This window comes from Canis lupus, chromosome 9 (genome assembly GCF_048164855.1).
Source record: "Canis lupus baileyi chromosome 9, mCanLup2.hap1, whole genome shotgun sequence".
Lineage (NCBI taxonomy): Eukaryota > Metazoa > Chordata > Mammalia > Carnivora > Canidae > Canis > Canis lupus.
Genome location: NC_132846.1, coordinates 3290946 through 3302399, shown reverse-complemented (window position 1 = coordinate 3302399; position 11454 = coordinate 3290946). Strand labels below are relative to the sequence as shown.

The 11454-nt window shown below is 57.8% G+C and overlaps 1 protein-coding gene and 1 pseudogene across 2 annotated transcripts in view; both read right to left on the bottom strand.

The window, feature by feature from the left end:
- RIN3 (Ras and Rab interactor 3) overlaps positions 1–11454 on the bottom strand; it is a 104219-nt gene that overhangs the window by 29714 nt on the left and 63051 nt on the right. For both annotated transcript variants that reach the window (XM_072837826.1, XM_072837827.1), the window contains 2 exons: positions 10441–10513; positions 4460–4551 (listed from right to left, as the gene is read on the bottom strand). In XM_072837826.1, coding sequence (XP_072693927.1) covers positions 4460–4551; positions 10441–10513 — 165 coding nt within the window. The remainder of the gene's footprint in view (positions 1–4459; positions 4552–10440; positions 10514–11454) is intronic.
- Positions 9286–10432, bottom strand: LOC140639625 (large ribosomal subunit protein eL21-like; annotated as a pseudogene).

The following is an 11454-nucleotide window of genomic DNA, read 5'->3' as shown; positions in this document are numbered from 1 at the left end:
GTGGGCCAAGATAGAAGCCACGAGGCAGATGATGGACAGCCTTGCCCACCGACGCCTGCACATCCTCACTGCTCACCGAGACGGTGACCATGGCTACCCTCCTCCTTCTCTTCCCTGGGACACAAGGCTGGGCACTTTGGCAGGCCCCTGCTGCCAACACCTGTGGAATCTGCCCCGACGTCCCGCCCAGCCTCACCCCCTCACTCCTTCCTGAGCACTCAGGGGTCTGTCCCACTTACAGGCTTGGCCAGTCCTGGGTCCTGTGCTGGGACTCCTCTGACCCTCCCTACATGGCTCATTCTTGCTTTCGTGACTTCAGTCAAATGTCACCTGTTGGGTGGAGACTTCTGGCACATTTGGACCTCACATATGCTTCCCTGGTCCCCCGGCGCTGCTGTGCACCCCGACCCGAGTGACCAGCACAGGGACAGGACAGCCTAGATCCTGTCCAGTTGTCTCCACCCCCTCCATACTGTGAGCCTCCCTAGGGTGGCAACAACGCTCCATCCCTGGGGATCTGCAGCACCCAAGGTACCCTTGGCTCAGCCCCGCGGCTTGCACGTGTGCAGTGGCTTCCCCAGAGTGATAGGCAGGGCTCCCAGGCATGGAGCGCAGGCAATGTTCCCTTATGATGGTAACTCGGGGATGACCCAAGCCAAGGGAGGAGAGGAAAAGAGGAGGAGGGCACAGAGGAGGCTGAGGAGTGCCAGCCAGCCTCAGTAGAGCGGGTCCATCTTGCAGAATAAAAGAACCCACCTTCCAGGGCTCGCCTGTGGGTCCTGGTAGGACCAGCACGGACCTGGGGCTTCAAGCAAGAGGCCTGCAGCCCAGGTGGCTCGGAACTGCTCCAGGCCCTGACACAGGCCTGGGCTTATGCTCTGGCATAAGTTTTCTGCTTGGGCAGCTTCAATGCTGAGGCCACTGCGGGTATGTGGGGGCAGGCATGGGGTTGGGGATCAAGGAGCTGCATCCCAGGACCTGGGGGCTGTGGGGAGCCATAGGGGCAGAGGAGGCCTTTGTGCAAAAATATAAGAGAAGCAGGTGACTTTCTCTGTAGGATGCCAAGGCTGGGGTGCGGGGGGGAGCGGAACAGCCACCCAACGCTACAGTTGGCAGAGCTGGGGTGCCCTCGGCTCAGTGGCCAGACATCCCCAGGCACCCGTGTCCCCATGCCTCTGGGCCGCACCTGGACCGAGGTGGACATCCCCAGGCACCTGTGTCCTCACACCTCTGGGCTGTCGCTGTCCCAGACTGAGGTGGACATTCTGCAGGCCCTGCAGCATCCTGTCACTCGGCCGGGGATGCCTCCTGCCAGGCATCTGCTCCCACAAGAGGGAGCAACATCATTCACAAGCAACATCATTCCTGCCTGGGCCAGGCCAACACCAGGCCAAAGGCTCCAAAGGCAAAGGCTTCATGCCTAGGGAGCCCGGGGGAGTGGCGGGACAGACAGGAGATGAGTAATGTAGCAAGATGTTCCGGCTGCCACAGAAACAGCTTGAAAGTCCAGTGAGTTCAGTGAGTAAGTATTTTCATGGTATGAAAGGCTGTTGGATACTAAGCTGTCATTCACACTGGGGCTGCTGATGGAGTTTTTCTCATTGTGAAATGTAAAGGAAAAAGCAAATTATATGCCAACTTGCAAGAGCTGTAGAGCATGTGCTTTCTCCAGACACATTTTAAACATACTAAGCACATAAAGAAATATGCCCCAAACATGTGTGAGACCCTCTACACCTCTAACTGTTACCTCCTATTGCTTTCTCCACATTCCTCTTGCACTTGGAATCGAATGCATGTGGTTTAATCCTGGATTTCTTGCTGTATTAGTTTTTGGGTCCCAAGATGCTACTTCTTTGGTATCCTTGGCCTTTCCACGGCCCATCCTGGACCTTCTGAGGTCAGCTCATGAGCAATGAGCAACCCCTCCAAGTTATCTATCACATGCTGCTGACCCTGCAAATAAATATCTCTGTTTCAGCAACATCATTCCTGCCTGAGCACTGGGGCTTTGCAGTGACTCGGACATTTATCACATTCTGCTTATTTTGTAAAAAGTGAGAATTCCAGAAAAGTTGAACTGCAGACACTTCAGATAGGAACTCAGAGCTTCACGATGTATCCAAGGGCAAGGTCAGTGGGTGGGGTGGGGCTGGCATGGGCCCCATGGTAGGAGGCGGTGGGTGCAGGGACCAGCAGTTCTCAGCAAGGCTGCAAAGCCTGGCTGACCTTTTGCTGTGTTTCTTGGAGAGTCCCCAGTGTCCTTTCACCAAGTCCCCCTCATCTACCCCAGTGTGAGTGGGTTTCAGCTCCTCGTCAGGAGAATGCCTGTCTAGACAGCTGGAGATGCTCAGGGCACAATGCCTAGTGTGTCTGGGGTCCTTGACACAATTCCTTCATCCTGCATGTTTCATATGATTGCTGTGGGTGAAGTACAGTCCAGGACACCTGCCTGGTGTGTGATTTTTTTTTTTTTTTCCTTTTTGTGAAGCAAGTGCTGACTCAAGCTCCGATTGCTGAGGCATTCTCAACCTTCAAAATCTTGAATAAACGTGTTGCTGGTCACAAGGCCAGCTCGCCAGCCAGGCCGCCATCCTCCACTAAGGCTCCTCTGCTTTTACAGGTCTTGGTCGATTCAGCTAACGGACTATTTGGGCCACTTGTTTGTTTGTTCGTTTTTCCCTCTTCCAGCCCATTCAGTTCCCCTCTCGTGTTTTCAATTCACCACTTAAGAGTGAGCCTGTGAAACCCTTGGTCCCTGCCATCAGTCAGCGCAACTAAAGCAGAACCCCCTGTCCCAGTGACAAGGGAGCAGAGAGGCAAGCTGACACCCACGAATCCCAGCCCCACTCTGCAACCCCAGGTGGGATGTGGGTGATATTCCCCAGGCACCCCTGGCTGCCCCAAAACAGGGGATGGGAGAAACAAACGGTTAACTCGACAGAGCTTGCAGCCCTGCAGAAAGGAGCCTCCATCGGTTGACCAGTGTCTTTGTGATGGACAAGGAACGAGCATTCTTATCAACAGTCGAACTTCCAGAGCCCCACACACATGATTTCCTGGAGCCCTAACAGTCCCTCCCTTCCATGAACCATGTGGGAAACAGGCAGAAGGGAAAGTAAGCGAAACTGAGTTTCTTTGTGATCTGCCGCACACTGGCAAGGACCTGATATGGGCAGAGTGTGACATGGGAAGCTCCTGACTGTCTCAACATGATGCCGTCCTAGAAGGAAAAGCAATGGCTGCTTGACAAGGGCCAGGCCTCCATGACCCTGAGACTCTTCTTTCACTTAGGAACATCCTTGGTGGTGCCTCCCTTGGTCCTGAGCTCCCCCAGCTCCCGGGTGTACAGTCACACCCCTCACAGACCTTTCTGCCCATGGGTCCTGTCCCCAGGCTTCAGAAAACAAGCCTGTTGCACTAAAGACCTTCCAAGAATTCCTTCTTGGCTGTGGGCTCAGGCCTCAGCAGCACTCCAATGCTACACGTGTGCTTCCTCCCCCATGACCTCACCAGCGGACTCCAGGCAGGCTGTGTCTTCTCCAGGTCGGGTAAGCAACGAACCATTATATTTTCAGTCTCCTGACGGCTGTTGCAAACACAGGGCATCTTGCAGACGGCACAAGAGCCATGAGGGCTGGTCCCACCACGGCGCTGGGACTTGCTAGGCTGAGATCAGCACAGCAGACGACCCCAACCACACAGCAGGGCCGTGGACTGATGCCCACAGACCTCTCCTGCTAGAAGTGAATCCCCCCACCCCTGGACCCAGCCCATGCGTCTCACTTTCCCTGCTGACTTGGCCTCACATTTGCCCCTGACCATGGCAAAACAGGCAAGAAGGTCACAGAGTGTAGCCGAGGGGTCCAGGCATCAGAAAGCCCCAAGTGCATGTCCCAGCTCCATCCTTCCCTGCCTGGCCCACCTGGGACACACACTCCTTAGCCTTGCTCAGGCTGGATTTTGTACCTTTAACGTGGGGATACGGGGATCACACGAGACAATGCGAAGCAGGTACGAAGCCCTGGGAGTCCTCAGGGCCACGTGAGACCTCAGAGGACAAGTCCCTCGGGTTGTGCAAGTTACAAGGCTGTCACCCATCCCTCATCTGTTTGCCATCATGTTCATGCTGCTCTTTCTTCTGACGAGGCTGGCACAGGCACCAGGGCAGGGGTGGTGCGGACAGCAGATGGAGGTCCGGGCGTGTGGCTCAGCCCTTCCCAGGCCACGTCCTGGCGGTAGGTCAGCCTGCATTCTGACCGGCCTCGGCTGCCCCAGGCCCCACAGGGCTGTGTCAGACCCTCTGGGTACCTGTCACTTAGAGAGCTGAGAGATTCTTCAGGGCTCCCGGGGCTCGGAAGCCTGGGGAGGGAGAGGACCCCAGTGCTGGCGGCCAGCAGCCCTGAAGCCCCACGTCCTCCAGCCCTGCCGCCTCTCCTGAGTCTTGGAGGGGACTTACCCAGGCCCAGGTTGGAGATGGTCTCGAGGTCTGTGAAGCTGCTGGCTTCAAGGATGGCCTGGGGCAGCCTCAGCGTGAAGGGCAGCAAATCTCTGTGGAAATAGGAAAGGCCAGAGGTCAGCAGCGGAGGGCACCCTGTGTCCATGTCTGGCCCCACAGCCCACGGAGGAGGACCCCAGCCCTGATGGCTGCCACCGTCTCCAAGCAGCCCAGAAACGTCCCTGGGGCCCAGGCAGCAAGCAGTCCCATCTAGCCCTGTGCCAGCCCTGAGGGGCCCGGAGAAGTGGGCACCTGTTCCAGGGGGTGGGGGCATCACTGCCTCTCCCTGGTCGACGGGCCTGTGGGCAGCTTCCTGTGCCACCCGGATATAGCCATCCCCTTCCTGTGGCTAACGGGATGGCGACACGGGCAGGGACATAGCCAGACATCCCGGTGTAGGCTTTGGTCAGCCCTGCCAGACAGGTCAGGCCTGACCCAGATGGCGCCCTCAGTGCTCATCCATGCCTGTGTTCCTCAGTTTACCTGGGAGGTGTCTGGCCTGCCAGCCGGGTTCCCGATGGCTCCTCGGCCACCCTGTATGTTGCATGGTCACTCGGTTCATTGGACGGCCCATCCATCCAGCCTGAGACCGCTGCCCCCGGGCCCTCCTGGCCTGGCCCCTGCCCTGCGTCTCCCGCCAGCTCCTCACTTCTGTCCCCGCAGGCCTTCTGGCGCCTCCTTGAGCCACACACTCATTTCCCGAGTGCATGTGCCCTGCTCATTCCCGCCTCTGAGCTCTTTGTGGACGGAAGGGCCTCCATCCACTCTGGCTGCATCTCCATCCCAGAGGCTGCGCCAGGGACCTCCTCCGCCCCCATGGCCTGGGGATGGTGAGCATCTCCTGGCTCTGCTCCCTGACACCTTCATCCAGGGGCCGCTGCTTCTTATCCGAAGAAAAGTCGCCACAGGAGGACCGTTTGCTGAACAACTATTATGTGCCAGGTACTGGGGCTGGGTGTCTGCAGGCTTTATGGCTATGATATTATCACTACTTTTTAAAAAGATTTATTTATTTGTTTAGAGACAGGAAGTGTGAGTGGGCGGAGGGCAGGGGGAGAGGGAGGAGCAGATTCCCCACAGAGCGGGGGCTCCGACACAGGCTCAATTCCAGGACTCTGACACCATGACCTGAGCCGAAGGCAAGAGTCGGGACACTCAACCGCCTGAGCTACCCCGGCACCCCGATATTATTACAATTTTTGTGATGATGGTCACAACCCAACAGGCAGGCACTAATATCTTTGTATGACTTAATTCTGGATCAGAATCCCATGGGGGAGCAGCTAAAGATGCAGATCCCCAGAATATGCATGAGGGTTTCCAGAGTTGGTCCGGGGGCTGGGCCAGGAATCCATATTTTTAACCAGCTCTCAGGGAGATCCTGATGGACAGCCTGGAGTGGGAGCCACAGCCCCCTAAGCAGGGCTCACAAGAAAAATAAAAATCAAGCATCTCTGCAGGTGTGTGCATGTGTATAGGAGAACATATATATTTTTTCCTTTCATAATAGACTATTAAGTCCATTGAAAAGCACTCACAAAAATAGAAATCTGAAAAATGGAATAATGCCCTAATAATGCTCCAATAATGTTCCAATTCTACACCCGCCTCCCCCAGCGAGTCAGCTCGAGCACCCCAGGGTGGGACATGCTCCCTCCCTAAGAGGCCTCAGTTTCCAGCCAGTGTTCTTGTAACTTTCTTTCCCTGAGCATGAGGGACGGCCCAAGAGAGTGTGTCTGGCACCATGATGCAGGGTGCACACTCACACTCTAACAACCATACAATTGATGGCAAGACTTGAGCAAAACGAGACTTATTCCAAGTTACACAAGACCCCTGCTGATATTTACCAGTGTGGTTTAATTTTTTATCTGAAAGGAAGGCAGTCATGATACCCTAGACCCATGTCATAACCCCTCCAGGGTGTTTTCCAACACTGGCCACCAACTCCCCAACTGTCCACACACCAACAGGGGTCTCACCAGTTACTTCAGTTCTGCACTCACACCCCGCAGGCTAGGACTCCATCCCACTGTCGGATGCCGGATGCAAGTCCCAGGCCACCTGGACAGCCCCTACAAACCTGCCAGAGCTTGGCAGTCCCCACAGCCTCCTCCCCAGGTTTACTGTGAAGGATACAAGTTAGGAACAGCCCGAAGAGGCACATGGGGCAGGTCTAGGGGAAGTGCACCCATGGACCCGCAGGCCTCCTGGCACTTCGACGTGTGTTCACCATGGTGACGGTAGTGGGTGAGGCTGAATGTTCCAGCCTCTAAACGACTGGTCTGTTGGGACCAGTCCATCCTGAGGCCACCGAGGGGCATTGCCTGTGTCAGCTCTTGGCACTAAACAAAACATACCCTATCACTCAGGAAATCCCAAGGGCTGTAGGGGCCTCACATCAGGAACGGGGGTGAAGAACAAACCCAACATTCTGGTGTTGGATGGCACAGCCTCCCAAGGGGATGCTGCCCCCATGGGCAAACCCAGTGCACCATCCCATCACCTGTCTCCCCACGTGGGCTCAGCAAGCCTGCCCAGATGCTGAGCACACCCACCTCACAGGGCAAGGGCCCAGGGCCTGGGTGGGCTGAGGGTTTGTCCTCATGGCTGCTGGTGCTCAGGAAAGGGGCCCGGCACCTGCCTGACTCCTCTGTTCCCCACCCCTCAACAACTGATTGTTCAGGCCTCGCTGTGATGAGGCCGGCTGCTGTGGCCTCGGGCTGGTCTCCCCTTGCTGTGAGCCCACCACCTGCTGCAGCTGTGTGGCTCCGCTGGACTGCATGCTGACAGGGAGCAGCTGTGTGGCTCCCGGCAGCCAAGGAAGGATGTCCCCGTGGCTCCTGGGCACCGCATATGAGGCATCCCTTCTCATCTCCACCCCGGTGTCTGCTTCTCCCAGGGCAGCAGTTTGCGGAACCTCCCACCACCAGGTTTCTGCCTGTGGTGTTTGCTCTGCCTAGAATTCTCCTCCTGCCCTTTGTAGCCTGGTCTCCAGTGTTCCCTCTCCTATGAGAATGCCCGGATCCTCCCACCAGTAACCCCCAGAGGCTTGTCCTGGCTGCTGGAGCCTCATGCCTGCCCCATGGCCCCCCTACGGAGAGCCACAAATGCCTCTGCCCCCTAGGGAGGGGTGGGCTTGGGGGTGCAAAGGCCCAGCAACCTTGGCTTTAAGGTGGGTGACCCCAAGGTCACTCCTGTGTTCCTGAAAGCTCCCAGGGATCCTGCTAAGGCTGGGATGGCATCTGCATCTGCGATCAATGGCATTCCTGCCAGGCTCTTTCTCTGCTCCCCTTCCCTGCCCCTGCTCTCTCCTTGGGGGCAAGTCCCCTTAACTCCTGCCTCTGGGAGTGCCGGGCTCAGCTCTGATGGAGCCCACCCACCCAGAGCTGGGAGCCTGTCTGGGGGGTGGACCCCAGGATCCATAGTCTTCACCAGCTCCCTGGGCAACTGGGGGTCCAGCTGGGTGTGGGAAGCCTCTGCAGTCCTCACCCCAGGCCACCGTTCTGCCTGGAGCATTGGAGTGAGCGTGCTGAAGCAGAGCCCTGCCTTCTCACACCAGGGTGGGGATGGGGGTCCTGGGGAGGCCTGGGGGCAGTGGAATGGGGAGGCCTGGGGGGGGCGTGGGAGGCCTGGGGGGACCTGGGGGTGGGGTGGATGGGAGGCCTGGGAGGCCTGGGGGGATGGGAAGGCCTGGGGGGGGCCGTGGGAAGCCTGGGGGGATGGTGGGCCTGGTGGGAGGATGGGGGGCCTGGGGGTGGGAGGGGGGGACCGCATGCTTCCAAAGGAGCCCCCTGGCGCTGCATCGCTCCACCCTGGCTACCTCCTTGGATGAGGTAAGCAGAGCCAGGGGAGGTGGAGTGGCAGCTGGATAATGGCCTCCGGCTCCCAGGGATCTCCCCCCACAGCCCACCCCTTACAGGGGGCCTTGGCGCTGACACGGTCTGCTGACCTGACGCTGGGCCCTGTGATCGCCCATCGCTTCCCAGAGCCGTGGAGGGTGGGTAAACAGTCACCCGCCTTGCTGCCACATAGAGAAGCAGCAGCCGAGTCGGGAAGGTGGGAGATGACGGCGTGAGCTTGGGGACCAGGCCCTGGAGCGCCCTGCAGAAACGGGCGCAGACACCCCCGGGCGCACAGCCAGCGCGCTGCGTCCCCCCCTTCTCCGCGGCCGCGACCAGCACCGTCATTCCCCTTCTCACAGAGGTGCTCGTGGAGCCTCAGAGAGATAGGAAAGCGGCCAGGATCTGGGCGCTGCGGCCCTTCTCCCGCGGAGCGTGGGGTCTCCCCAGGCGGCCCCCCTCTGGAGACGACAGCTTCGCGGGGCAGGGAGGGCCTGGGGCCTCGGCGCTGTGCCGCGCAGGTCGCCTGAGCGGCGCGGGCGGTACCTGGCAGGGCGGCTGCACAAAGGGCGCGGGCCTGGGGCTTCCACCTACTTCGACTGTCCACCTGCCATTACCCCACTGTGACTGAGCCACCTCCTCCTCCTCGTCTCCACTGCCTCACCTGCGCAACGGGAATGTCTCTCGGGAGCTGGGGGCAGTTTACAAGGGAACAGGGCGCCTGAGAGCCCTTGGCAGGCGCCGCGGTCACCGCGTCACCTGTGCTGCCCGTCGGGGCCCAGCAGGGGCTGGCCAGGTTGGGGGCTGCTCCGCGTTTTATTTTGTTTTCTTTCTTTCTTTCTTTCTTTCTTTCTTTCTTTCTTTCTTTCTTTCTTTCTTTCTTTCTTTCTTTCTTTCTTTTCTTTCTTTCTTTCCTTTCTTTCCTTTCTTTCTTTTCTTTCTTTTCTTTCTTTCTTTCTTTCCTGAGGTCTTTTATTTTCTTTACAGTTATCACGCCAGGAATTCATAGGGAATGGGTTCCAGCAGTTCAGGCTCCTTTCCATTGGTTCTCACAAAGTGTGCTTCTCTGGGTGGGGCAGGCAGGTGCTTCAGTTGGACCCAAGTACCTTTCTCTTTGGCTTCCTTCTTTTTTTGATCATTTTCCTTCACACGCTTCAGGAAGCTATCTCGGCTCTTTGAGTGTTTAATATGCTCAATGTGGACATTAATCTCTTGGCAGGAATCTTGCCCTTAACTTGTTTGTTTACAACAATGCCAACAGCATGCTGAGTAACACTGTAGACTCTTCCAGTTTTGCCATGGTAACATTCGTGGGGCATTCCTTTTTGAACAGTGCCCATTCCCTTGATGTCCACGATATCACCTTTCTTATAGATTCGCATGTATGTGGCCAAAGGAACAACTCCATGTTTTCTAAAAGGCCTAGAGAACATATAGCGGGTACCTCTCCTCTTTCCCTTTGTGTTGGTCATTTTGACGAATTACTGGAAGATGGTGGTTCTGGCCGAAAGGCCAGGCGCGGTTTTCACTGGAGGCAGCAAAGATGGGTCATGGGCCCGACCCCCAGGCCACCCTGGCCTGCCCTTGTCAAGCTCCTGCAGCTGGTGTCACTACGGTCCAGAGGTATCTGTACATCCCCATGGATCTAAAACCAGTTCAGGCTCTGAGGGCGGTGGCCAGTCCCCACCCTACCTGGCAGCCACTGATCATCTTCATCATCTCAGGCTCTGTGTCACTGTGGGGCATCAGCCTTTCCTGCCATCCCCACAGGGAGTGTCCTCTGTAATCCCTGGGACAGGGCAGGTCAGGCCCACAAGGGACTCCCGGTGTCCTGGAGCTGTAGCGCAGGAAGCAGGGGTGGGGGCAGTGGACTGGGGGCAGGAGGTGACGAGGGAGGGGTCCTGACAAGCCAGACCAACACAGCAGCACAGCCAACACCACCCTCAAGGTCACCAGGGCCAAGCCAGGGGCTGTCGCCTCTCTGTGTGGGCTCCAGGCTGGACCTTCCCCTCTGGGGGCCTCCCCAGGGCCCTCGCCCCACCCAGGGTACATGAGTGTTGACCGCATGCAGGTGCCCCTCCGTGGGGCAGTTCTACTCACCTACTGACACAGTAGAATGCAATCAGTCTGAAGATGTCCTCAAACACAAGAACAGAGCCTTCCAGGTACAGTACTGAGGAGAGAGACAAAGGCCTTGGATGAGCATCCCTGTCAGGCAGGACGAGGCTCTCTGAGGGTGGGGGCCGCGCCTGCCATCCCCACGGGGGCCTGGCCCCACGGCAGTGCCCAGCACCTGCTGAGGCCTTCAGGGGAACTGAGCTACTCTGCTGTCAATCCGTGGGGACTGCAGGGGTTATTACGGCAGCTGGTGTTATCTCTAATGTACAGTCAGCATCTGAGGCAAAATGACATGGGAGACTCTGGGCTGTAGATGCCGAATCAGACATTTAATTGACCAGGGTTATCCCAGCATGACAGGGAGCTGAGGCAAGCTCCCCAGATCTGTCTCAGCCTTAGGGAGGCGGGACCAGGGCCACGGGCCCTTCACCCAAGAACCTGGGGCCTATGAGAACCTTGCTTGGTATGGCACACAGGCAACCCAAGACTGAGGGTGACCCAGTGTTGTCCAGTGCTGATGACAAAGAGGTACCAAAGCATTTGCCCAAGACCTTGTCCCATGGTGGATGGGCCCCCTGGGAGGTGCAAGGTTGCAGGGTTGTGCCTTCAGTTAAGTGGGAGGGCTGACCAAAGGGGAACACAGCACCGTCCCTCATCCTGCTTCGGACCCTCCAGGCACGGCGCCCAGAGAAGCTAAGTGCTTTGGCCGAGGCCCACTGCCCGTGGTGGCTGCCGTCCACCCTCTCAACTCCTGGCTGCCATCCCAGGCTGTGTCTGCCCCAGGGGGTGCTCTGTCGGCTTCAAGCCACCACAGGGAGCTTCCTCAAGTGTCAGAAGCACCAGGACACCAAGTGGCTGTACTCGAGTCCAGCTTCCTAAGGTTGTCCTTGTGTCCGAGTGGTGGTGGGGGGTAGGGTTGGGCTCCTAGGCCTGGCTCCCGCCGTGGGCTCAGCCCCTCCACCTGCAAGAGGAAGGAGCCGTTCTGGGCCCAAGCCC